General features: G+C 48.1%; 2 protein-coding genes across 8 annotated transcripts in view; one reads left to right on the forward strand and one right to left on the reverse strand.

Annotated features, from left to right (window-relative positions):
• PDE1B (phosphodiesterase 1B) overlaps positions 1–14,522 on the reverse strand; it is a 121,710-nt gene extending 107,188 nt beyond the window's left edge. Inside the window, exons 1-2 of one of the 7 annotated variants that reach the window (XR_014521856.1) lie at positions 14,222–14,455; positions 13,411–13,528 (exon numbers count right to left, since the gene is read on the reverse strand). Coding sequence is in view for 6 of the 7 variants with exons in the window: in XM_083486675.1 (XP_083342801.1) it covers positions 13,411–13,528; positions 14,222–14,360 (257 nt within the window). In the remaining variant the exon portion in view is untranslated. Of the gene's footprint in view, positions 1–13,410; positions 13,529–13,693; positions 14,066–14,221 lie in introns of those variants that run through there. The other 6 variants (XM_083486675.1, XM_083486676.1, XM_083486677.1 and 3 more) reach the window with 6 other exon arrangements.
• The window catches only part of LOC310699149 (histone H2B 5-like), a 960,349-nt gene that overhangs the window by 848,463 nt on the left and 85,776 nt on the right, over positions 1–26,110 (forward strand). The window lies entirely within an intron of this gene.

Consider the following 26,110-nt stretch of genomic DNA (forward strand, 5'->3'; position numbering starts at 1 on the left):
AGTCTGCTAGTCTTTGGTGTCAGCCTCCCCCAGCCTGTGGTCCTCCTGGTGCTGTTGGTGGACCAACATTAGCCCCATTAGCAATTCACAGTCTGGGATGGTGGGAATTGTGGTCCCACATCCAGTGGGCACCAGGTTGGGGAAGTCTGCTTTAAGGGGACCACAACACTCGTTGTTCTTGCTGCATCAGACTAACCCAACTACCTCTCTGGATTCTTCAGTGCTCTCTATTAAAAAAGAGAAAAAAGTATCCACATCCATTCAGTTTCCATGCAAACTAAGGCTTTTAAGACCAGCAGCATCAGTAATCTGGAACATTGCTACTGTTGAAATCAGACAAGCACATAGAATTCCAATACTAGATCACCAAGCATTTGACAAGAACTAATTTAATTCCGTGTTGGTTACTCATCCTGTGTTTTATGGTGCTGTATTTTTATGATATTTTAATGTTTTTTATTGCAATCTGCCTTTATTTATTTTATTTACTTATTTATTTATTTATTTATTTATTTATTTATTTATTTATTTATTTATTTATTTTTGCTGCTGCTACTACTACTACTACTACTACTATTCCAGGCCCAGGACCTCAATCAATATCTTAAGGGTCGCTTCTCCCCATACAAACCGAGCTGGACCCTGTGCTTGTCATCTGAGGCCCTTCTCTATGTTGCCCCTCCCAGAGAGGTTTGGAGGGTGGCAACAAGAGAACAGGCATGTTCTGCGGTGGCTCCTCGCCCCAGAGAGGCTCACCTGGTGACATCATGACATGTGAAAGAGGAATGTTTTTGCCTGGCATGTCTGTCACTATGCTTTCTATTATGTTTTTACCACTGATGTCCTGTATTTTTAAAAATGTTGTACACTACCCTGGGATCTTTTTTCATAAAGGTTGATATATATTATTGGGGACACGGGTGGCGCTGTGGGTAAAACCTCAGTGCCTAGGACTTGCCAATCGTATGGTTGGTGGTTCGAATCCCCATGGTGGGGTGAGCTCCCGTCGTTCGGTCCCAGCTCCTGCCCACCTAGCAGTTCGAAAGCACCTCTAAGCGCAAGTAGATAAATAGGTACCGCTTTATAGCGGGAAGGTAAATGGCGTTTCTGTGCGCTGCGCTGGTGCTGGCTGGCCACAGCAGCTTCGTCACGCTGGCCACGTGACCCGGAAGTGTCTCCAGACAGCGCTGGCCCCCGGCCTCTTAAGCAAGATGGGCGCGCTACCCTAGAGTCGGACACGACTGGCCCGTACGGGCAGGGGTACCTTTACCTTTATTATTATTATTATTATTATTATTATTATTATTATTATTATGAAGTTGGTAGTTTATGAATATTCTTATAAATAAAGTAAGTGTTGGTCCAGAAGAAGAAAAACTTCAAAAATTATTATTACTGCAATTAATTTATTGATTGCCTTCTAAACCACCGTCTCAAAGCAATTTACCCATAAGACACTTAAAAACAGCAAAAACCACAAATACATTTAAAAGAAGACTAAAAGCTGTTTCTGTGATTCTAAGTGCACACCTGAGGTAAAAATCCAAAGATGGCAGAGAGCGCCTGTCATCCTGGGTTGGAGAAGCTCACAGTTTGGTCAAATCTCTGGGTGGTCCCCTACCAGCTTAGCACATCCTAACTGCAGGGGTTTGGTAGAATACTCAGGCCCACCCAAACTCCACCCCTTGATGACACCAAGTCCCCCCCCCCTATAAATACGGCATTTGCAGAAGCATAAACCCACTCACAGGAGCACAGGCATTTAGCCAGGTTCTGTGGAAGCATCTTCCCCCCCTTTCCCTACGTAGCTTCAGAGACCTGAGCTCACTGGCAGTGGTATGATTCTTCAGAGCTGACCTGGCTTGGACACTGGAGACCATCTTTAAAACCATCTTAACCAGACAGCAGCAGCACTCAAAAGATAAATCAGAGGCTCAAAGACAGCACAGTACATTGGAAGCCGCCTTATACTGAATCAGACCATTGCTTCAGCCACCTTAGTATTGGCTACACTGCCAACTGGGCTCCCTGTCTTCAGCTGGTGGGTCAGGCCCCACAGCTGGACTACAGCCTGATCTAAAGTGGGTCACAAAAGCAGGACCAGCACCACTCTCATCACTAGACAAAGATATGGTGAGAAAGAAAGAAAGAAAGAAAGAAAGAAAGAAAGAAAGAAAGAAAGAAAGAAAGAAATTTACACATTAAAATACATGTCAGATTTGCAAGCCTGAATAGGCTTGTTTAAACAAAAGAAACGCCATCGCATCAGGAGGTCCATTCCATACGATGTACGAATCATGCCTTAGTGTGGCGGCATCTACCCTTTGGAACTCCCTGCCACTACACAGCAGGCAAGAACCATGTCTAAAGTCTTTTCAGCACCTACTGAAGACCATTTTCAACAAGCCATTTAAGAGGAGGGGTTTTTTTTATCCCATCTGTATCTGTATTGAATTTGGAATCATTTCAAATCTGTTTTTTATTGTTGATGTTTTTATTATCCTTTTGTTGTTTATCATCACTTTGGGATATTTCATGGGAACTGATTCATAAATGAAATGAAATAAATATAAGTGGCAATCGACATTCATTCCTTTGGGGAAAAGTAAAATACTGCACTTGGAGGGAATGTTATGACGATGCTGAAAGCTGCCCACTATGCTTAATGCTGGCTGATCTGACCACCAGCAGGGCATACAAGCAAAGTGAAGTCAATACATTTTCCGTGGATTATTCTTGTGGTGCAAAATGCACATCACATCCTAAGAGGCCCAGCACTCCAAGCGCTCCCCACCACCACCTGTTTATCATAAAGCAGACATTTAGCTTAAGGTTACCAGATGTCCCCAGATTTACAAATCAGTCCCCTGACAAAATCCATCCATTCTGACTGAAGTTGAAAAGTGTCCCCGGATTCACTGAAAGAAATCTGGTAACCTTAATTTAGCTAGTTAATTATACCTAGGCGAACTAACCTGATTTCTCAGGAGTGACTGCAGAGGTCACTGGCAACTGCAAACCTCATGTCATATTAAGACAAATTCTGTCTGCCTCCAACCTCCTCTGAGCCAGGGGAAAGAAAGGCTCAAGCGCCATTAAGAGTTTCAAAAGCCAAACACAGTTGTGCATTTGAACACAGGCACCTACTGACAGCCGATTTAAATGGGACTCTGAATGTAGCCAAGATGCACGGTGATGGATTCGTTATTCAAGCAACTGGGAGAAAATTCACAGATTCATCATGCACCTTAAGGGAAAGCTGAGCAAACGACGGGTGAGCCATGCACAACACTGCCATCCAGCCTGCTAGAATAAGCATCATGTCAAACCACACCTGGCTGTGTGGTGAGGGGACTGTAGGAATCAACCTTGAGTCAAAATCATAAGAGATGTCAAACATTTACTGGACCTAAATCTTAAAGACCCCTCTCCAGTGCTTCAGCCAAGCCTTTCCCAATCATCCTACCTAGAAGCTTCTGATGCTGCAGCTAGGAATGAAACATATGCCTCTCACCCTTCCTTTTTTACAAAAGAGAAGCATTAAAACACTTATTTTATTGTTTTCAGGATGAACAAACATGCTACATCTTGCCAAACAAATACTTCTTGTGATACAGATTGTTTTCCCCGTTTTATACACACACAAATGCACACACACCTTTTCTGAAATCCAGCTGGATTAGAGTTTGTTGGTGTCTCGTAACTTACATCATGGATGCTGGTTCTTATTATAGATGTGTGTTGTGCATTATTTTATTAAAACTTTTGCTACAAATTTGTTATGGCCTTTGGATAGAACAATAAACTCATATGTATATGAATGTATGTAAAAATATTTTTTCATACATGCCAATGAGAAGTAGGCAGTTTGTATATGTTTTCCTTTCTAAGGGCATATGAAATAAAACTGAACCATGTTCTTGGGCCAATCACTCTACCTGTCTCTCTGCTCAGCCTACTTCACAGGGCTCTTGAGAGGATAAGCTGGGAAACAGCATACATCAATCTGAGCTCCTTAGAGAAACAGCTGAATATAAATGCCATTCAATATATACAGTAATACCTCTGGTTACGAACTGTCCTCCTTGCGAACGCTTTGGGTTATGAACTCTGCTAACCCAGAAGTAGATGCGAGTAGAAATCGTGCGCACAGTGGGAGGCCCCATTAGCAAAAGCGTGCCTCAGGATAAGAACAGTTTTGAGTTGAGAACGGACCTCTGGAACGAATTAAGTTTGTTACCAGAGGTACCACTGTACACCCTTTCTGGACCTTATTGTTCTGATTCTTTTCTGCCCCTCCAGGCTTTTTAGATCTGTGCACTTTTCCTCCACTGGATGTTAAATTCTGTTTTTGGTGATGCCGTGTAGCTGATTGTGTAGCTGTCTTGGGCCCGGTCTTATTCGACATCTTTATCAACGACTTGGATGATGGACTCAAGGGCATCCTGATCAAATCTGCAGATGACACCAAACTGGGAGGGGTGGCTAACACCCCAGAGGACAGGATCACACTTCAAAATGACCTTGACAGATTAGAGAACTGGGCCAAAACAAACAAGATGAATTTTAACAGGGAGAAATGTAAAGTATTGCACTTGGGCAAAAAAAAAATGAGAGGCACAAATACAAGATGGGTGACACCTGGCTTGAGAGCAGTAGATGTGAAAAGGATCTAGGAGTCTTGGTTGACCACAAACTTGACATGAGCCAACAGTGTGACACGGCAGCTAAAAAAGCCAATGCAATTCTGGGCTGCATCAATAGGAGTATAGCATCTAGATCAAGGGAAGTAATAGTGCCACTGTATTCTGCTCTGGTCAGACCTCACCTGGAGTACTGTGTCCAGTTCTGGGCACCACAATTCAAGAAGGACACTGACAAACTGGAACGTGTCCAGAGGAGGGCAACCAAAATGGTCAAAGGCCTGGAAACGATGCCTTATGAGGAACGGCTAAGGGAGCTGGGCAGGTTTAGCCTGGAGAAGAGGAGGTTAAGGGGTGATATGATAGCCATGTTCAAATATATAAAAGGATGTCACATAGAGGAGGGAGAAAGGTCGTTTTCTGCTGCTCCAGAGAAGCGGACACGGAGCAATGGATCCAAACTACAAGAAAGAAGATTCCACCTAAACATTAGGAAGAACTTCCTGACAGTAAGAGCTGTTCGGCAGTGGAATTTGCTGCCAAGGAGTGTGGTGGAGTCTCCTCCTTTGGAGGTCTTTAAGCAGAGGCTTGACAACCATATGTCAGGAGTGCTGTGATGGTGTTTCCTGCTTGGCAGGGGGTTGGACTCGATGGCCCTTGTGGTCTCTTCCAACTCTATGATTCTATGATTCTATTCTATGATTCTATGCTTCCCCAACCTGATGCCCTCCAGACTCTTTGGATTCCAGTGGTGACTATCATTCCTGACGGTTGATTATGCTGAGCTGAAGTCCATCTATATCTGGAGAGCACCAGATTGCAAAAAGGCTGCTCCAGGCAGATTGGAAAGTTAACACACACCAAGGAAGGAAGGAAGGAAGGAAGGAAGGAAGGAAGGAAGGAAGGAAGGAAGGAAGGAAGGAAGGATTAGCAAACTATTTCCATCACAAAGCATAAAAACAAAAGCACAAACAAGTAGAGAGAGTTAGCAGAAAGCAGCGGAAGCTCAATTATTGTAAAGCATCGCCATAGGCGAAGAAAACAAGAGTGACTACATTTGCATCCTAAACAGTAGAAGGAGAAAAACACACAGGCTGGCATTCCCTCAAGCACTGGATCATCCCATGGGATGAGAATGCTGCTCCCACAACCCTGCTTATGTCTTTTGCAGCTTATGTCACTTCAAAAACATCTAGGAAGGGGGACAGACAGGTAAGTTTTTTTAAGAGGGTTCAATGTGCTTTGAGAGAGGGTATGCTTCCCATAGCACACAAACAAGTCCCATCCTTCCTAAACGGCCCCTAGCCTCACCTGTCCCTTCACAATTGTCTGAGTGTCCCCTAACACATTGGGGGGGGCAGTCCCAGGTGGTGTAGAGACACATGAAGTCATCACCTGCTGAAACTAAAGTGAGATACAAAAGAAAATAAACAAACTCCAGTGATGGACCTGCAAGCCGACAATGCCTAAAGGAGAGTATTGGAAGGCTTCTGAAAATGAGAGCCAGACATTGGAAGGGGCTGCTTAACCCTCCCTGCCCCACCCACCCATTCTTCTCTGGTCATTTCACCCTGAAGCTGGGTTTCTTCTGACCTTAGGAGACCACTTTGGACAGAAGAGATTGGGGGTTTTATTTTACATAGGGGGGGGGGCTTTTGCAAGGAAGAAATCAGCAAGCCAGAGAAAGGTTAAGAACTCCTCTAGTGCCCCTTCCCTGAAAAAGGGGGGGACACCTTACACTCACATCTACATCAGGAGGGAAATGCAGGCTTGGAAGTGGCACATTTCCCTTCCTCTTGTGTAGATCCAACCTGAGTGAACCCCCGACATTCCCCCACCAATGCATATCTCACCAATGTTTCCAGCAACCTTGTCCTTTTGGGTTGTATATCCTATATTGCCCCTTGCATGTGCTTTACATGACACACACACAAGCATGGAGGCCAAAGAGGGAAGGCACATGTGCCCAAGAGTCAGTGTGGTGCAGTGTCTAGAGTGCTTGACTAACATCTGGGAGAGCCAGGGATCAGACCCCAACTCAGCCTTGAAGCTCTCTGGGTGACTCTGAACCAGTCACAGTCTAACTAACCCCTGGGGAAGGGGGGAAGTGGACACACCACCTTGAACTCCTTGGAGGAACGGTGAGCTATACACTGAAATTAATAAACCAGCAATTCTACAGGTTCCCAAGCTGAGGCCTTTCAAAAAGACTGAATGAATGAGAGAAGAAAAAGTCACTGTGTGAGAGGGTATGAGTGGGGAAGAGGGGAAGGAAAGAAGGAAGGAAGGAAGGAAGGAAGGAAGGAAGGAAGGAAGGAAGGAAGGAGGGTCTGCACTAAGTATCATCTGGTTTAAATATTCTTTTTGAAAGTTGCACATCTCACACAACCCAAAAGATTATCTGTGTGTGTGTATAAAAACTCCAAGTGATATTAGTAAATATCTCCATGACAACACAGCCAGACATCACCTTGTGACATCATCAACAGAATCATGTGAAGTCAACGGTTTTATCATCAGAAATAAATGGTAGGAAAATGAAATGAAGCAGAGGTCATTCAAAGGGGAAAAAGATGGGGCATGAAGCCATGACGTAGAGCATCAAAAGCATGCAGATGTGTTCACAGCAAATGCCAAAAATGGATGGTGCTTTTAGACCAGGGATGGGGAACCTGTGCCACTTCAGGTGTTGTTGGACTACAGCTCCCATTGCCCCTGAACATTGGCTGTGATGGCTGGGGCTGATGGGTGCTGGAGTCCAACAGTATATGGAAGGCCACAGGTTTCCCAGCCCTTCTTTACTCACTCACAAACCACAACAAGGTGTTCAACCCTAATGAAAAATAATTGAGTTTTATGGCCTCAGAGATGCTGGCATTCCAGCACAGTTCACTTGATTATGAAAAGCAACTTATCCACAGACACACTTAGCCCAAGAATTTGTCCACAGTTACAGAATTGAACTGAGCTCATAGCCCTTTCACACAAAAACCAACTCCTGTTTCCCTCACCCTTTCATTTCAGCAGTAAAATTGGGGGAGGAGAGGGAGTCATTTGTTGTTACCATTGTTAGAAACAATTGGGAGTTAGAAATCCTCATGAATCGTCTTCTCATCACCCAGGGACCTCAGAGCCTGACTTACCAGAAGCCCACCCCCGACTTACTCTGAGAGCTATACTTAGCAAGCAACACATTTAAACCACCAACTAGAAGCCCCCAAGACATGTCTGGTCATTGAGCAATGCCAGGCTTAAGGAGAAGCACCAAAAAAGTAGCATCAATGGCAACTTCTGTTGCCAGCAGGCCATAAAGTCAGGGAGGGGATTGAGGCACAGGCACCCATCACTTCCCACAGCCTTGGCAATGTGGGCAGAAGAAGAGTTTGGATTTGATAACCTGCCTTTCACTACCCTTCAGGAGTCTCAAAGCGGCTAACATTCTCCTTTCCCTTCCTCCCCCACAACAAACACTCTGTGAGGTGAGTGAGGCTGAGAGACTTCAGAGAAATGTGACTAGCCCAAGGTCATCCAGCAGCTGCATGTGGAGGAGCGGGGAAGTGAACCCAGTTCCCTAGATTACGAGACTACCGCTCTTAACCACTACACCACACTGGCACCCACCTTTCATCCAATAGGAAACAGCCAAGAGGCACATGCAGGCTTAAGGGAGCTGGAATTTGGAGAAAACTTAGGACAGACTGAGCTCCAATATGAATGCAGTGCAGGTCACCGATACAACATTCACCTCAGCAAGTGTTGCACGTAACCACTGCCTTATCTTAAATTACATGCATTCATGTCATGCTGAGCATGGCAGCAATCTGTGACTCAGGCAGGCCACAGGTGAATTCTTCATGTGTACAAGCTAGCACACACTGTATGGGAACACACGCATGCACAGATAGAGACGTGCGCAGATCAGTGTTTTGCCATGCCTTGCGTCACAACTGAAATCAGGCCGCAAAATCAAAGGATGTTTACTTTGCGGATAAGCTGGACATTGCGGGGCTGGAAAGGGGGCAGGAGGGGCATCAACAGACAGCAGAAGATTCCTCGTGAGAAAAGGCTAATAGAAATGAGGATATTTAGTTTAGAAGACAGGATAAAGGTTTATAATTGCATGTGCATGGCTTGGTGCAAGGGAAGCAGAGAAACAATTTCTCTCTTTTGTATGCGATGTGATCCCACAAATGCTCAGTGAAATGAATGGCTTGTAGAATGAGGGGGGGAAGCAACTTGATGGCTGTAATGAGGATGCTAAAGGGGGGAAATTAAATGGTCTGTGGGCACCAATGTGGCAGTCAAAATTCAGAGCCCACTGTGAAAGAAAAACAAACCACTGACCATCACTCCACATGTTTACTGCATCCTGTCTAATTTGGCCCCCAGACCACAGGTGGGCGGGCACATCTATGTGCTAAGAAAAGCCCCTTGCACACAGAAAACTAGCATGTCCAGCCTGGCTTTCTCCCTGACATGCTGATTTTCTATGTGCAGGAATCTCCCCCCCCCCCCGTGGGTAAGGAAGCAGTCAATCCTGTGAGTTTCCACCTGCAGCAGTACTGGCCAGACACATTTTCCAGCTCAGTGGGAATAAGGTCCCTGCCTGCCACATGAAACACGGAGCCCATTCACACACTGCACAGCAGGAAATCAGAGTTTGTCACCAAGTGTTCACTGCTCAGGGATCGGCAGCAAATCCTATCTCCTATACAAGTGTCGCCTTCACACCTCAGGTTCTCAGTGCATAGAGAAGAACTGGGCAGACTTTAGCCAAATCTCTAAATCCCAGTTTCATTTCCGCTGCTATGAAGTAGGGACAAGAGCAACCTGTGCAACTTTTTGTGTGGATCAGGGACCCTATGTTTCAATTAGGCTTTTCCCTGTCCTGTTTCAAGGGAGGGACCAAGAGTAGACTATAAATGTATCCTCAGCTGATTTCACTGCAAGGAAGGTAGGTCAAGCTAACAGGAAACTCGGATTGAAGGTGAGTCAGGCTAACATATGAAGCTACCTTAAATTGAGTCAAGTTGGTCCATCTAGCCCTGGCGTCTTCCAAATGATATTGAACCACAGCTCCCATCATCCCTAACCACTGAGCGTGTTAATGGGAGTTGGGGTCCAGCAATGTCAGTTTCCCAACCAATGCTGCCTAGCAGGCAGTTTCAGGCAGAAGTACTCCCCAAAACTTGCTACCTGAACCAACCACTACAGGTACACAGAGGAAGGTGCCTTACATCAGGCCAGCCTATTTGACCATCTAGTACTGTCTACTCTGACTGGCAGTGGCTCTCCAAGCTCACACAGGAAAAGGTCTCTCCCATTACCTGCTACCTGACCATTTAGATGCAGATGCCAGAGACTGATCCTGAGTCTTTCTATATCAGTTTTGGGGAAGCTATGCCTTCCCAGATGTTGCTGGACTCCAACTTCCACTATCCCTGGGGCTGAACCGCAGCTGGGGGGCCACAATCCCTGCTGTACTTGCTGAGAAGGTCTTCTACCACTGCGCTATGGTCCCTGTCCCCACGCTCACCCATTTGCCATTTGCATCTCTCTACTACATTGCACCACCATCCAGTTTCATTATAAGAAAACTGCCCAAGCAGGAAAAAAGACATTTGCAATTTCCAGCACCTTCAAGCTAGACACAGTTTAACAAGACCGCAGAGTGGGTTTCCTCCCCTCCTTCCTTGACGCATTATGGATGAATTAAAACGCACCCTTGCTGAGCTGCTGACAGGTGAACATGCTCACCTCCTTTCTACCCTTTGCAAGTGTCGGAGAGGTGTGAATTGGCACTCTGCTCTGCTAAAAGCAAGCTTTAAACATAACATGTTGCAGCCGTGGGATGGCTCCCAGAACAATCTCTGGAGCCTGATTCACAAATTGTCCCCTGGAGTTTAAGCCAGATTCCTAGAGAGCCTGAATGAAAAGGAGACCCAGAAAACTTAAAGCATGTGGGTGAGCCAGCTATCTGGCCACAGGGCAGCAGCCACACAGCGCACCTTATTTCATTCCTGTTTTCATCCTACTCTTCTTCCAAGGTTCATAAGGGGCCACAACAACCCTGTAAGGTTGGCTAGCCTGAGAGATGACAGCTGACCAAAGGTCACCCAGTGAGTTTCATGGCTGAATGGGGATTTGAACCCTGGCCTCCAAACAGAATCATAGGATTGTAGAGTTGGAAGGGACTCTGAGGGTCATCCAGTCCAGCCCCCTGCAATGCAACAAGCTGGCTGTTGAGTGTTCGCTTGGGAGGGTGGAACAGCACTATGGAGCGAAGGATGACTTTGTTGGAAGCTGCCATTCGCAAGTCAGACCATGGGGTCCATCTAGCTCAGTACTGTCTAGACTGACTGGCAACAGGATTTCACCCAAGAGCCTCTCCCAGCCCTGCCTGGCGATGGCCAGGACAGTACCTGGGACCTTCTGCTTGCAAAGCAAGTGTTCTGCCACTGAACTGCGCCCGACATCTCCTTCGGGTGACCAGGTCACATCCTGATTCATAATTCCAACAACAACAAAATTCAGCATATGCAAGCACTTAAAGAGATCTAATGTGGGGCAAGATTGCAGAAAGAACACAATCTTAAGCTACTTCATGATTATCCCTTCACTCCCTCAGGAAAGAAAGGACTCTTTTGGAACAGAGCCTGCCTGCAAGGGCAGCTTCAGAAGGAGACCTCTGTGCCTTCAGGTAGCAAGGGAATAAGACGCAAGGGGTTCTGTAGCCAGAAACTGGGACTTTGTATTTACGGAAGCGTCAGATCCCAGCCTGCCTCTTCCAACCAACACAAACCTCTGCACTTGGCCCAATGAATTCGACGTCAGGTTTGCAACAATAAAAAGATGCTTTGGGGGCCACAGATCTCTTTGGTGGCAGGCAGCTAATTTGCAGTGCAATCCTCAGCATGTTTACTCTGAAGTAAATTCCACAATAATAATAATGGGTGAGGGGTTATGGTTTTTGTTTGTTACCATGCTGTGTATTTTTTGTGTTTTTATATTGTAAAAATGCTCTGTGCTCCTCAGAGGAAGGGCAGTATAGAAATTCCAGCAACAACTCAACGGGGTTTTCTCCCTGGCGAGTTGCACTTAGAATGCAGCATTTTATTCTTGCCACCTACAAGCCATGCAGGACTTGCCCCCATCCCTGGAAAAGGTTAGCAAGAAAAATGCTTGAAGAGCTTCGCATGCAGCGTTGTCACAGTGCAATTCTTATGACAAACTCCGCAAGGCAAGCAGGTCAGGGCTACCATCCCTACATTGCTGCTGGCGGTGAGGCTCACCAAATCTGGGCTTTGCTAAGGCCCCCTGGTAAGTTCGCCACAAAGGCAAGCTCTGAACCCAGAGCTGCCCCATTTGTCGCTCGGTCTCATAACTACCAAGCCACACCAACGTGGCCAGCCTAGGAACATAGGAAGCCACCTTGTACTGGCTCGGCCATTGCTCTCTCGCTCAGACATCTACACCTGGTAGCTGCAGATAGTCGCAGCCCTAACTGGAGATGGGAAATTGAACCAAGGACCTTCAGCATTCAAAGCAAGTACACTTATCCCTGAGCTAAGGACCTTCCCCAGAGGATATGGATCTAGGGTATAGTCCAAGGAACCCTCCAGGGACAGTTGAGCAATATCCAAACAGCTGCTAGGGTGGAAGCAGGGGCACAGCCAGGATTTTTGTTAGAGGGGCAGATTTGTATTTTTTATATTGTTTTTGATGGATGTGGGTATTTAGAGGGAATTTCTGCCACCCCCTGCCACCCCTTGGCTACGCCCATGGGTAGAAGGTCACAGGTTCAATCCCTGGCATCTCCAGGTTGTTGGTTTTCTTATTGTTTCTCAAGGAACCAGAAAGCAAGCAATGCAATGATCTCCTTCCAGATAAGCACTGCCAGTCACTAGTAGACAACACTGGATAAAATGGATATATACTCTGTTTTGCTGCAGGGTGGCTTCCTCTGTCCCATCCCATGCACTACTGGTTTTCTTGTTGGTCTTTTCGGTGCTACTTCCTGCTCTAGATCACCCACTTTTGCATTATTCAAGCACTAAGTCACAGAAAAAGTGGTGCAAACAAGTTCTGTCTGGAACGCAGGGCAAGTTTCTAGTCCCCATGGATGCAGCTAAAACAACAACAACCCCCAACCTAGGCAACACTAAGACTGTTGCACATTGCATGAAGATGACTTCTTCTCACAACATGGAAAGATCAACAAGCGCTGCTGGCGGTTGTGGGGGGGTTCATGGGTTTCCCCACACCAAAGCAGCTGGAGACAGTTCGTCAAATGCTATTAATTGCTGCGGCAAAAAAAATTAGCCCCCCAGCGGTAAAGCCTGGCAGTTCCCCCATGACAGCGGCAGGAGCACAGCGAGAATTCAACTGCCTAAACTTGTTGGGGCAGACAAAAGCTTGAGCGAACCCTGAGCTGAGGAGGATGCGCACGTCCCGGTCCAGGGTCTAGAAAACACGGGGCGAGCGGGACCAGCGCTACTACAAGCCCGGCCAGGCGTCCTCTCCCCCTCCGTCGACCAGGCACCGCAGCAGCAGCAGCCACCCTGCCCTCCAAGCCTGGCATAGTCCTCGCCCCCACCCAGCCCGGGCGCAACGCGCGACTGGTGTCCGGGAGATCGGAGAAGCCTCCGCGGTGCCAAGGGACGCCAGATGGGGAAGATCCGAAAGAGTTTGGCGGCGGACGGAGCCACAGGCAGACAGAAAGGCCCAAGGGGTGCGGGGGGGGGAGCAAGTACATCGGGTTACTCACAGCGCCCGGAGCTTGACCCACATCTTCTTACTGGGGGCGGACTTGAGCTCCAGAGGAGAGGGGCAGCCCTCGGGGGATTCCAGCAGGTCGAGCTGCGGGACCTCCATCGCCGCTGCTTCTGACACCAGACGGGGAGAAAGAGAGAAAAGAAATGGTGAGCCCCGAGAGAGCAAGCGCCTCGATTCCCCTCCCCACCGATCTTCTAGCCGTGCTCCCGCGCGTGGGGGGGGGGCAGGCAATGCTCTTCCCCCACAAGCAAGCAAGCAAGCAAGCAAGCGCGCACCCTCTCCCTGCCTTTGCGCGCTAGCTGGTTACCCCACGTAACCGGGTGGCTTGCTGGGCGCTCGGCGCTGCCTGCAGGACTCGCCGGCCGAGGCTGGTGCGCAAGGAGCGGGGGGCGGGAGGCGGGCTCGGGCGAAGCGAGCCGCCTGAATCATCCGTTGTTGGGGGAGCTGCAGCCAATCCCCCCCGCGCCGGTCTTAATGGCCTCCCTTAACCGAGCGAGGGAGGGAGGGTGGCTTCCCGTGCGATCCCTCCTCCTCCTGCTCCTCGGCCCGGCTCCCGCGATCCACTCTCCTTCCCCCTCTCGGCTCCCACGCGCAGCTCCACAGCGGAGAAGGTGAACCGCGCGCGCCTCCTTCCCTCGCTTCTCCGGGGAAGGCAAGCGGGAAAGGCCGCCGAGTCCCGCGCGCCCTGGCAGGTGCCTGCAGGGGAGGCGAGGCGAAGCCAAAATGGCCCCCGCGCTGGGCCACAAAAGCCCGCGACCCCCGCAGCCTCCATCCTCGGCGAAGGCCGCCCTCGCGACCATTACCCGGCTCCAGTCGCCCTCTCTGCCCGGGGAGACCCCTGGGCGGCGGCGACGTCCCGGGGAAGAGCAGCCCGGGCGCAGCTGCTGGGGATGGTGATAATGGGGCGGCGGCGGCGGCGGCGGCTGCCTCCTCGGAGCGCATCCGGATTCCGGTGGAAGCGTCGCTGGCACCGCGCAACTTTCTGCAAGCGGCCAGCAGCAGCGCGGCTCGCCCCTGTTGCTAGCGCGGCGGCGCGGGCAGTGCGGCAGCGGGGAGAGGCTGGGCGAAGAAGGCGGGCCGGGCAGGGCAGGGCGCAAGGCAGCCAGCCAACAATTCCCCTGGGGCTCCGTTGCGCGGAGAATCCGCGGGACCGAGTCGCGCACCTGCAGGGACCGCTCTGACGAGAGAACCTCTGAGGACGTGCAGAAGCCACCAGGCAGCATTCGGCCTGTGTCAACGTAGAAACTTGTAGCCACTAGGACACGCACTATACATCCCACGCCCCCCAAGACTCCTGGAAACTGTAGTTTACCCCTTACAGACCTGCAGTTATTGGCACTCTTAACAAACTGCGGTTCCCAGGATTCTTTGGCAAGAGATGTGCTATCAATGTCTGGCTGCTGCACAGCCTTTTACTAAGTCCATCACGCTCCATATTCTCAACATCGGAGATGGGGATAATGGGCATAGCCAGGATTTTTGTTGGGGGGGGGCGCCAAACCTCCGATTTGTGCTGCTTTTGATTGATTGGGGGCAGCTCCCCCCCCTTTGGTTAGGCCCATGATGAGGCACCTCAGGTCCAGGGGCCAAGTGCCCCTCTCTGTCCAGCTCTCAGAACTCCTCTCCCCCTGCTCAGGCTTCGAGTCCTCCTTGGGTGTATTGGCCTGACTGAGTTGTGTCCTACAATTTTATGATTCTATGAAATTCCAAACTGCAGGATCTCTTCATGATAGTCGTAGCCAAGCCCATGCAAAGGGGCCGTGGGGAGGAGCAGCTGGGGACCCTGGCCCCAGGCCTCAGAGGCCAAAGCTTGCCAGGGGGCCCACCAGGGACCAGCTACTTTTTTGCTTGAGTTTATAACTTTATTTTAACAAAACTCTCACCCCAGGCCACAGACAAGCTCTGCACAGGCCTGGTCACAGCCACACAACTCACAGCCACACTGCTTTTTAAGATTATACAGCCTTCTAAGATTGGGCAATGAGGGACTAAATGAGGGACGCGGGTGGCGCTGTGGGTTAAACCACAGAGCCTGGGACTTGCCAATCAGAAGGTCGGCGGTTCAAATCCCCGCGACGGGGTGAGCTCCCGTTGCTTGGTCCCTGCTCCTGCCAACCTAGCAGTTTGAAAGCACCTCAAAGTGCAAGTAGATAAATAGGTACCGTTCCGGCAGGAAGGTAAACGGCATTTCCGTGTGCTGCTCTGGTTTGCCAGAAGCGGCTTAGTCATGCTGGCCACATGGCCTGGAAGCTGTACGCCGGCTCCCTCGGCCTATAAAGTGAGATGACCGCCGCGATCCCAGAGTCGGCCACGACTGGACCTAATGGTCAGGGGTCCCTTTACCTTTTTAAGGTTGGGCAAATGATTTGCTCCAATATTTGCTTTCAGAGCAGCATTTTCCTTTTAAGTAACCCTGCCTTTCTCAGAACTTGCACATCCTTTTCTTGAAACCAAAGCACCTTGTCTTTCCAGTGTTCCTAAATGCTGAGCCTTGGAGCAAATGGAACAACTCCTCTTCAGTTTTCTTTTCCAGGGTGGCCCTGGGAGCCAGTGGCTCTCTCGCCTCCTCTTTCCCTCTGGTTGGCTCCAATCAGCACAAAGGGTGAGAAGACATATTTTCCATGGTTCAAAGCTCCGCATCTATGCTCCCTGCTATTCTAAACCACTACACCTCTGCTGGTAGATCTCTAGATGAGCTGAAATAGATTGGCATGGATTTCTGTCTCTCAATTGTTGAACAATAGCTGCATGAAAATGGCTGCATCAGGATATCCCTTTCAAGAATCCATTGCCCTCCTGGGTGGGTAGTCGTCACACAGCCTGCACCTGTACATCTGAGAGTAGGACCCTGGTCCATAGCTGTGACGTCAAGAGAGTTTGGAGAGCCCTCACGGATATGGTGCTGTCAGACACTCATCATCTTCAAGGCTGTGCATAATTCCCTCTATTTCTGATGCTCAGGCTGTGAGTGCTGTTACTTGTGTAGCCAAAATAGTACCATCCCACACACAGCCTTGGGTAAGCTCAATTTCTGCAGAAAGATAAGAACATTTTGGGAGGGGTGGGGCTAAGAGAGAAGCCAAGAGCTCAATGATCACTGTTGTAGTGGGGGACAGGAAAGCAGGGGGTGGGTTGCAGTCCTAATGGGGAGCACTCTGCACTGCACTCTTTTGTTTCAGATCCCACTTGTAAATAACCTAAACCTTCACAATAGCTATGGCCTACAATTCAATGTGCTCGTCCAGCAAGATCTTATTCCTGTTTACCCAGAACTTTTGGTGTTGGCACCCATCTGTCTCAAGAGACAATGGAGTGTGCCTCCAGAGGTAAAGTCAAACTGCTGGAGCATCACAGCATCTGCTGCAGAGACTGGTAACTCAAAGCTGCTGCCTCCCACGTTGTTTTCGCTGTGTTAGCAACACAGAAGTGACCTCCCCGGGGCACAAACCTGGGCAGTGTGTATGGAGGTCTTGGGCTGTTCAGATGACAAGATCCCCTCTCGGCCAAAGCTGAGGTGGTCCAAAGGAAAGCAGAGCAAGATGTTTGGCTCCAGCAGGGCTGCAAGTGTTGCTGGGAGGAGGTGTACAACCAGGGTTGCCAACTTGAACAAATCATGGGGAGGAGGTCAGCCCCACCCTGCATAATCAATCAGAAGACACACACCATTTGAATGACAATGTCCATCCACTTTTGGGGGGGAACTATCCCCCTTAAATATTTTATTTTTGGGGGTGGAAGGGACCTTGGCCCCAAGAGGTTGGCTCCTGTGCATACAAGGAGTAAGCGTGATTTGTGTGTGATTTACTCCTTAGCCTTGTCTTCTCCTGAAGATGTCCTGCAAGGCAGTGGACATGGATTTTTCCTGGGGGTTTACTGCCAAAGCCTTTCTCACAATGAGTTTAGCTAAAACACAGTGGAGGTTTAAGATCAGTTTTCCTTCTCCTAAATGGGCCACCTTCCAGGTTGACAAGCCCCATCTGCCCCTCACTTCCCTCTACAGCACATGCGGAAGCCGCCTTCTTGACCATGTGACCCACTATTTGCTTAATCCTCCAGAGCCTGTTTTCCCATGCAGGGGAAGTTCCTAACTCACCAAGGGTTTGAGACCCATCGGCTCCCCTCACCTGGTTTAGCCAGCCTGTCAAAGCCATTTCCCAGAGTGTGACTGCTGTCCCATGCTGACAGCTTCAAGGAACCAAAGGTGAGAGCTGAATTGTGGGGAACTTGGGCAAAATCAGATAAATGCAAGCTGCTAAAAGGGGTGGGGATGGGGACTCTAGTCCTCTTGCAGATGAGTCAAAGCTGAACCCTGCAACCTTGCCACTGCCAGAGGTTCAGCTGTGGAATGTTTTGTGTAAAAGTAATGGGCATGTCCGGGTGGGACGTGGGTGGTGCTGTGGGTTAAACCACAGAGCCTAGGACTTGCCAGTCAGAAGGTCAGTGGTTCGAATCCCTGTAACGGGGTGAGCTCCCATTGCTGGGTCCCTGCTCCTGCCCATCTAGCAATTCGAAAGCACGTCAAAGTGCAATTAGATAAATAGGTACTGCTGCGGCGGGAAGGTAAACGGCCCTTCCGTGCACTGCTCTGATTCGCCAGAAGCAGCTTAGTCATGCTGGCCACATGACCCAGAAGTTGTACACCTGCTCCCTTGGCCAGTAAAGTGAGATGAGCGTCGCAACCCCAGAGTCAGCCACGACTTGACCTAATGGTCAGGGGTCCCTTTACCTTTACCTAATGAGCATGTGCAAATTGCCTCCATCTTGCTAGTGAGAAAATTTGGAACTGGGGACCAGGGATTTCAGGAAACCTTTGGTTGCCTCACCTCTTCTTTAGAAATTAACCAATGGAATCAGGAAAGTATCACTGAACTTAAGGGTGCAGTACGCGGGTAGTGCTGTGGTCTAAACCACAGAGCCTAGGACTTGCCGATCAGAAGGTCAGTGGTTCAAATCCCCCCGATGGGGTGAGCTCCCGTTGCTCTGTCCCAGCTCCTGCCAACCTAGCAGTTCAAAAGCATGTCAGAGTGCAAGTAGATAAATAGGTACCTCTCTGGCGGAAAGGTAAACAGTGTTTCCAGGCGCTGCTCTGGTTCGCCAGAAGCGGCTTAGTCATCCTGGCCACATGACCTGGAAGCTGTTTGTGGACAAATGCCAGCTCCCTCGGCCTATAGAGCAGGATGAGCATGCAACCCCAGAGTCATCCGCGACTGGACCTAACAGTCAGGGGTACCCTTACCTTTACATTACTTGGAAGCTGGTTATATTGCTAATTCAGGAAACATTACTGGGCACTGGTGGTGACCAGGATTGCCACCTTTTAACTGGCTCTGCCTGAGGCACAGACATTAAGCAACTGACGCTTTCTCTGAATGGCACAGAAGGAAGTGGGGATGGAAGTTATTCCTCTGCTATTGGAGATGTCATGAGGCTTAGAAATTGCAAAGTTGAATCTATATGCCGGGAAAAGCCGCTAATTCTGCAACCAGCTCTTTAGTCCTCAAATAGAAGGATGATCCACAGTGGCCTGCTCTAGGGGAGGGTATCCTTCTGAAGGCTGGAGGCCAGTGCCAAAAGGGGGTGAAGCAACAAATGTAAATTTTATCTTGGTGTAATCTGCTAGTTTCTATATTCACTCACACACATCCCCTTCTCTATCTTCCATTCAGGCAGAGTTCCATTCCAATCAGAGTTGTAGGACACATTGCAGCCAGGCAAAAACACTTGGGGTGCAAAGCAGGGCCTGGGAGCAGTGTGGCCTGGACAGAATTTGGAGGGCCAGAGAAAGGTTTGGAGGGCCACATTCATCTTCTGAGCCTTCTGATATACAAGTATTGGCAGCAGTGGCGGACATACATGTTTGAAGCCCTGAAGCTTGAATTGGGGCCCCTTCACAATGAGTAACCACAGTTATCTTCTTCAGTGCGGTTGTTCCATAACAGTTCACCACAATTGGTGTGTTTTTTAAAAAATTACTAAATCTCAGATTTTGCTTAAAACCGCTATACCGTGACACTCCACCTCTCCATCATCTGTGCTAATGATTCTCAAAGCTTGAGGATTGTTGAAAAATATACAACAACAAAAATTAATCAATTTGAGTTGTGCAATACAAATTGGGTCTACTAGACACAAAGTTTTTAAGCAAGTGGACTAAAATTGCTTCTTTGACCCCTCCAGGATTAGGGGCCTGAAACTGATGCTTCATTAGTTTCATAGTAGATCTGCCACTGATCCTGTTTCCCTCCCTGCTCTGAAATCCTCCACACACCGTTTGATGCAGATTAAGTGGCCATTAAAGACATAGGGGCAGGCCAGGGGCTGGTTTTGATCAGTCGGTGATTCTGATTGAAATAGGAGACAGATTTATAATCTGTTTTCACTCCCGGAGGCCAGCAAAAGAAATTAAGGCAGCCTCATCCCCCCTCCATCCCCCCAAATAACTGTGACACAGCAGCCTGCTTCAGGCTCTTTCTTGCCCCTGTGCCATTAACAGCAGCTTGGCACGCAGGCATCACAAGGGCTGCTGTGCCCACACTCCTTGCCTTTAGGCCTCCTTGTGGGAAGCAGAAGGCTGGACTGGACAGGCCATTGGTCCAGGGACGCGGACTTATAAAAAATATTGGGGGGGCCCGGGAAAGCTCATGAATAATAAATAAGCTCATGAATATGCAAATAAAGTGGCGCCGCCTCCTCGTGAGCGAATAGGGGAGAGCGTGCTGCGCCTATTAATCAGCTCCAAGGACCTTCTGCTAGGGAGGGAGGGAGGGAGGGAGGGGAGCCCTGGATCGCCCTCTGTTTCTGTCTTGCAAGAAACAAGGAAACAGGAGGAAACATTGTATCCGCTGTTGCTACATTTTGTAGCGCGCTTCTTCCCCGCTTTCTGCTCTCGGTTTCTTGCGCTCTCCTGGCGGATCGCGTGCTCCAGACACGGGGCTGCTGCTTCCTGACTTCGGATTGGCTGCCTCTCACCTTGGACGATGCCCATTGGTCAGCGATGGTTCTTTGAGAAATCCTGATGTTTCATTGAGGGGTTTCGGGACTCTATTGAAGGGTTTACAAGCCTTCAATAATCTCCGGCGCTCTGCTGGAGGGGCGTCGGAGATTATTGGGGGGGCGGAGCCCCCCCAAACAAATTTTTGAGGGGGCTCGGGCCCCCTCAAGCCCCATGGAGTCGGCGCCTATGCATTGGTCTGATCCATCAGGGCTCTTCTTATATTCGCAAGTGTGGCTGGGAGATAAAAGATGAGGGGAAATCCATCACCTGCTTCATTACTGCGTCTCAGCCTCTTGTTCAAAGCCTATGAGCAGAGCTGGAGGTAAACAGAGGTACCTGACCAGGGTACAACCTGGGCAGTAGGATCTTATATTACTGGAAAATTTACAATTCCCTAACATATTTATTTATGTATTGCATTGTATTGCATTCCTAGAGCACAGGGCAGACCAAAAACACACACCATAATTTTGTTCTGTGAGACCCTGAGACCTCCAGGTATAGGGTGGTATATAAATTCCATAAATAATAAGGTGGGGAAATCTCTTTTCCATAGAAGAAGATGGTAATTCTGGCCCCTATTAGGAGACTCTTTCACAATTCTTCATCCACAAAGCAATTTTAAATAGCCTACTATCTGTGGCTCAATGGCAGAGCAGATGCTTTGTGCGTAAAAAAGACGTCCCAGGGTCATTCCCTGGAATGCAACCCCCATGCGAATCAGGGGTTGCCTGAAATTTAAGAGATACTTTATTATCAAGCAAATACACATATATGTACAATAGCCATCAAATGAGCTGTCTAACGGAACAAGCTGACTGATGGGCTTGTTCTTGTTCATCTTAGATGCATACAGCCTCTGCTCAGCGCTCCCTTTAAAGAATATTTTTTTTCTTGCATCCCCCCTCTAAAAACTAGGTGTGTCTTATGGTCAGGTGCATCTTATGGAGCGAGAAATATGGTATATAATTGTGTGAGGTGAGCACAAAGTGAGCTGCAGAAAAGAGGAGAAGGCAAGGCATAGAAATGGGGGGGGGTCCCCAGTGCAATGGGGGGTTGAGAAAAGGGGTAGGGGAGAAAGGGTGAAGGGGCCACAGTGAGCCTCCCAAGCCTGAGGTTCCGGATCATTTTGTTTTTGTTGTTTAGTCGTTTAGTCGTTTAGTCGTGTCCGACTCTTTGTGACCCCCTGGACCAGAGCACGCCAGGCACCCCTGTCCTCCACCGCCTCCTGCAGTTTGGTCAGACTCATGTTTGTAGCTTCGAGAACACTGTCCAACCATCTCGTCCTCTGTCGTCCCCTTCTCCTTGTGCCCTCCATCTTTCCCAACATCAGGGTCTTTTCCAGGGAGTCTTCTCTTCTCCTGAGGTGGCCAAAGTATTTTCTTTTTAAAAGTAGGAATTGGCTTTGCCTCTTACTTTTTCTAGCCAACAAGCAGCCACCCTCCTAAGGTTGTGCTCAGCTCTCTGCCAGCAGGTTAGCAACTCTAAACGGAATCTCATGCAAAGAAATGAAGCAGGTGAAGCCAATCAGGAAGATAGGAGTGGAAAAATCTTTACCTGCTTAACTCCTGTTTGTCAGGCTGCTTGTTAAGAGGCACAAGAGCAAAGCTGGAAAATAAAGTGGCAACAGTAATTGGAAAACACCATGTCAGCTGTTCACATGGTAAGATTCCTCAATTAGAGGTTTGCTGCAATGCTTGTGGAATTCAATTTCTGTTCATTCCAGCACAAACTAACTTGATCTGCATCTCCCAGATTAAAATAATAATAAAAAGAGCCCTGCCTGATCCGACCACAGACCCACCTGGTCCAGCTGTGGTCAAGAGCAGCTCTCTCCCCTCTTGTGATACCCAACAACAGGTATTCAGAATCATATGGCCTCCAACAGTAGGACTTAGCCATCATGGCTGATAGCCACTGAGTGCCTTCTCCGTGAATCTGTCAAGGCCCCTTTCAAAGTGCATGGGTCAGGATGTAATTATCCTTGCACTTCTCTGAATTTTGTGGTGCCCTTTAGAAATGCAGACATTAAAATAAAAGATGGATTGAAATACATATTTTGTGATAACGTATGCAATGGAAGACAGAAGAAGGAAGTTAATACCCATTCATTAGTTCCCATTAAATAGATATTATACGGTTAATGATGAATAGCAGCTTATCCATGTGGTATTGATTATTGGCTATATGGATGTATGCATATTCTTAAATATACATACATACAGATAGTGTAATGGTTATAGAGATGGCCACAGACCCAACAATGTTAGCAAAAAGAGTTGGTATTAATTTATTTTTTAATAGAACATTATGTATTTTATATGTGTGAAGGCACAGATATAAGGATTTATTTAATAGATGACCATCCAGTGGCAGACTTTCATATTTCAGTGGCGCTAAAATTTGGTTCCCCACTCCTCCTCTCTCAGTCTGTTCTGCAATATTGTTCCCCGCCCCCGGAGTGCAGCATCCAGTCTGGCCAAACTGGTCATGTTACCTAAAACTGCCTCCGGACCACCCTAGCTGGTGAGTTTCCAGCTGCTGCTCATGAGACTGGTATGGGGATGGCAGTTATGGGCACAGCTGTCAACGTTTCCCTTTTTAACAGGGAAATCCCCTTATTCAGAATAGGATTCCTCGCAAGAAAAGGGAAAGGTTGGCAGCTATGGCTATGGGTTGCACTTAGAAATACAAAAAATAATAACAATTTCCTTTAAGAGAAATCCAGAAGCTTATCTCCTGGGGATCACAGATTTGGATATCCCGCCAAAAAATGAAGAGTATATTTTTATAAGCCACAGTGGCATCAAGAGTTCTTATCGCTACAAAATGGAAGAGCGATGAAATCCCCTCTACCTATGAATGGATCCAAAAGTTAACAAATTATGTGGAACTAGATAGTTTATCAGAAAAAATAAAGAACAAACCAAAACAGGAATATATCTCAAAATGGGAAGTCTTCAAAGTTTATTTGATAAACAATTACAGTAGTTTAAACTGCCGCAGCATTTGAATAACTTTAGTAGTAGATTTAAGAAAGATATGAAATCTAAGATAAATCAATAATTAGTTAATTTAAGATAAAAATGTGTATTAGGGGGTCAGGGGTTTATTTTTTTTTTTTTTTATAAAATTTTTATTGGTTTTGCAACATTTTTAAGAAAAACAAACAAACATTAAAAATGACAAACATACACGTATAGTTTCAAACATATTTTCATAAACCTCTTTTCTTGGACTTCCCCATACCCCCCCTCTCTGCATCCCAATGTCCGTAGTTCAACTAGCAACTCCCAATTGTTACTTTCCAATCTCAATCATCTTAGTCCTCTTTTATAGTCTAACCTTATATCCCTGTACCCCTTTGTCTCTGAAAACCACGACATTTTAGCATTCATTAAGTTTATAGTAGTCCTTAAGGTAGCTTTTAAATTTTCTCCATTCTTCTTCCACCGTCTCTTTTCGTTGGTCACGGATTCTGCCTGTCATCTCGGCCAGTGTCATATAGTCCATCACTTTCATCTGCCATTCTTCCAAAGTGGGTAAATCTTGTGTCTTCCAATACTTTGCGATGAGTATTCTTGCTGCTGTTGTGGCATACATGAAAAAAGCTCTATCTTTCTTTGTCACCAGTTGGCCGACAATGCCCAAGAGAAAGGCCTCTGGTTTTTTAGGAAAGGTACATTTAAGTACCTTTTTCATTTCATTATAGATCGTTTCCCAGAAGGCCTTAATCTTCGGGCATGTCCACCAAAGGTGATAAAAGGTACCTTCAGTCTCTTTACACTTCCAACATTTGTTATCGGGCAAATGATAGATTTTTGCCAGCTTGACTGGGGTCATGTACCACCTGTATACCATTTTCATAATATTTTCCTTTAAGGCATTACATGCCGTAAATTTTATACCGGTGTTCCATAACCATTCCCAGTCAGCTGACATAATATTGTGTCCAACATCCTGAGCCCACTTAATCATTGCCGATTTAACTGTTTCATCCTGTGTGTTCCATTTCAACAACAAGTTGTACATTCTAGATAAATTCTTAGTGTTGGGTTCTAACAGTTCAGTTTCTAATTTTGATTTTTCCACCTGGAAACCGACTTTCCTGTCCTGTTTAAAAAATTCCATTATTTGGCGGTATTGGAACCAATTTTCTACTTTATGCTTCAATTTCTCCTGAAATTGTGAGGAGGATGTGAGGGCGATCTGGCTGCGACATCTGTCACCCCATTGATCGCCAGGGTTGATTCGGCTGATCTGGCTGGCTAGGCGGGTGTCCCCTTCCTCCCTCACCGCTCCATGTGCGTCCCTCCCGAAGCTGCGCGCTCGGTGGAAGAGGACGACCATCCCAGATAGAAGGAGTGTACCGTTCTTCGGTCAAGGGTATACGATAGCTGCGCTCCCCTGCTAGAACCTCCAAACAGGGGGTCAGGGGTTTAGGAGCAGAGTATTAGGGGGTCAGGGGTTTAGGAGCAGAGGCACGGGCAAGGGAGGAAACAGAGAGCGAAGGGGAGGAGGCAGAAGAAAAGATGAGTGATGACGACGACCCGAGATCTCCTAGTCTTTCCAGTGAATCAGAGGATTCACAGAAAGGAGCACCAGTGGCCAGGGCAAGGGGGGAGTCTAGGGGGGCACCCCAGGAAGATAGAGCCAGAGGGGACTCAGAGGAGAGCAGCTGGAAATCGGGACCAGCGTCACCGCCAGGAAGCAGGGAAGAGGAAAGGAGCCAGGGGGGAAGCGCTGGCAGCTCACCACAGGAGGGAGGGCATGAGTCAGGAGTGGCCACACCTCCATCGGGGAGCGAAGAAACGGTTAAGAGGAAAGTGGAAGGTTGGGCGCGCGCGCCAAGTTCAAATGCAGAGGAAGGCGGCGCAGTAAGCAGCCCCGAAAGGGAACCAGGTCCTAAAGCCCGGCGCAAGGAGGCAGGAGGGTCCGGGTCAGCGTCAGAAGAATCCCGGAAGGAAGAAGCCCCGGGGGGTAGAGGGACCCAGAGGAGGACAGTCAGGCGGAAAAGGTGGAGCAAGGCTAGGATATTAAGTTGGTGCACACGGGGCGGAGACTCAGACGGAGCTTCGCCGATCTAGCTACTAGACGTAGAGTTGCGCGCAGCAGCGTGGGAATGGAAACTGTAATTCAATAAAGACTTTTACTTAATGATCGCTGGCTAGCGTGATCCTCTGTGAGCTAGGATCTTCAAGCAGCTCTGACAGATATGAAATCTAAGATAAATCAATAATTAGTTAATTTAAGATAAAAATGTGTATTGGAAATAAATAATAGATAATTGAAACAAGGAATGGACGGGAGATCAGGTCTATAGTCCAAGGACCGCTTTTTGCTTTATTGATTTGTAATTAATATTATCTCTATCACTGTTTTGTTTGTATTTTTGTCTTGTTTCCCCCCCCCTTTTTTTGGGGGGGTACAATAATTAAAAAAAACTGTGGATACAAAGATGCAGGATAAAACTTTGGTGTTGGTTGGCATGCCTCTCCCCATACCAGCCAGCCTGCCCCCTAATGTCAGCGAGGGAGGGGCGCTGCTTGCGGTCCCATCAACAGGGAGAGCTTCTTGGGCAGAGATCTGCAGCAGGGCCTTCTCTCTGGTAGCACCCCAGTTATGGAGCATCCTCCCCTTAGGCTCTATGGGGCAGTGAACTAGATTCAGCTGGTGGACCCAGGTCCTGGGTTACCCA

The sequence above is a fragment of the Podarcis liolepis genome, assembly GCF_965112155.1.
Source record: "Podarcis liolepis genome assembly, chromosome: 2".
Classification (NCBI taxonomy): Eukaryota; Metazoa; Chordata; class Lepidosauria; order Squamata; family Lacertidae; genus Podarcis; species Podarcis liolepis.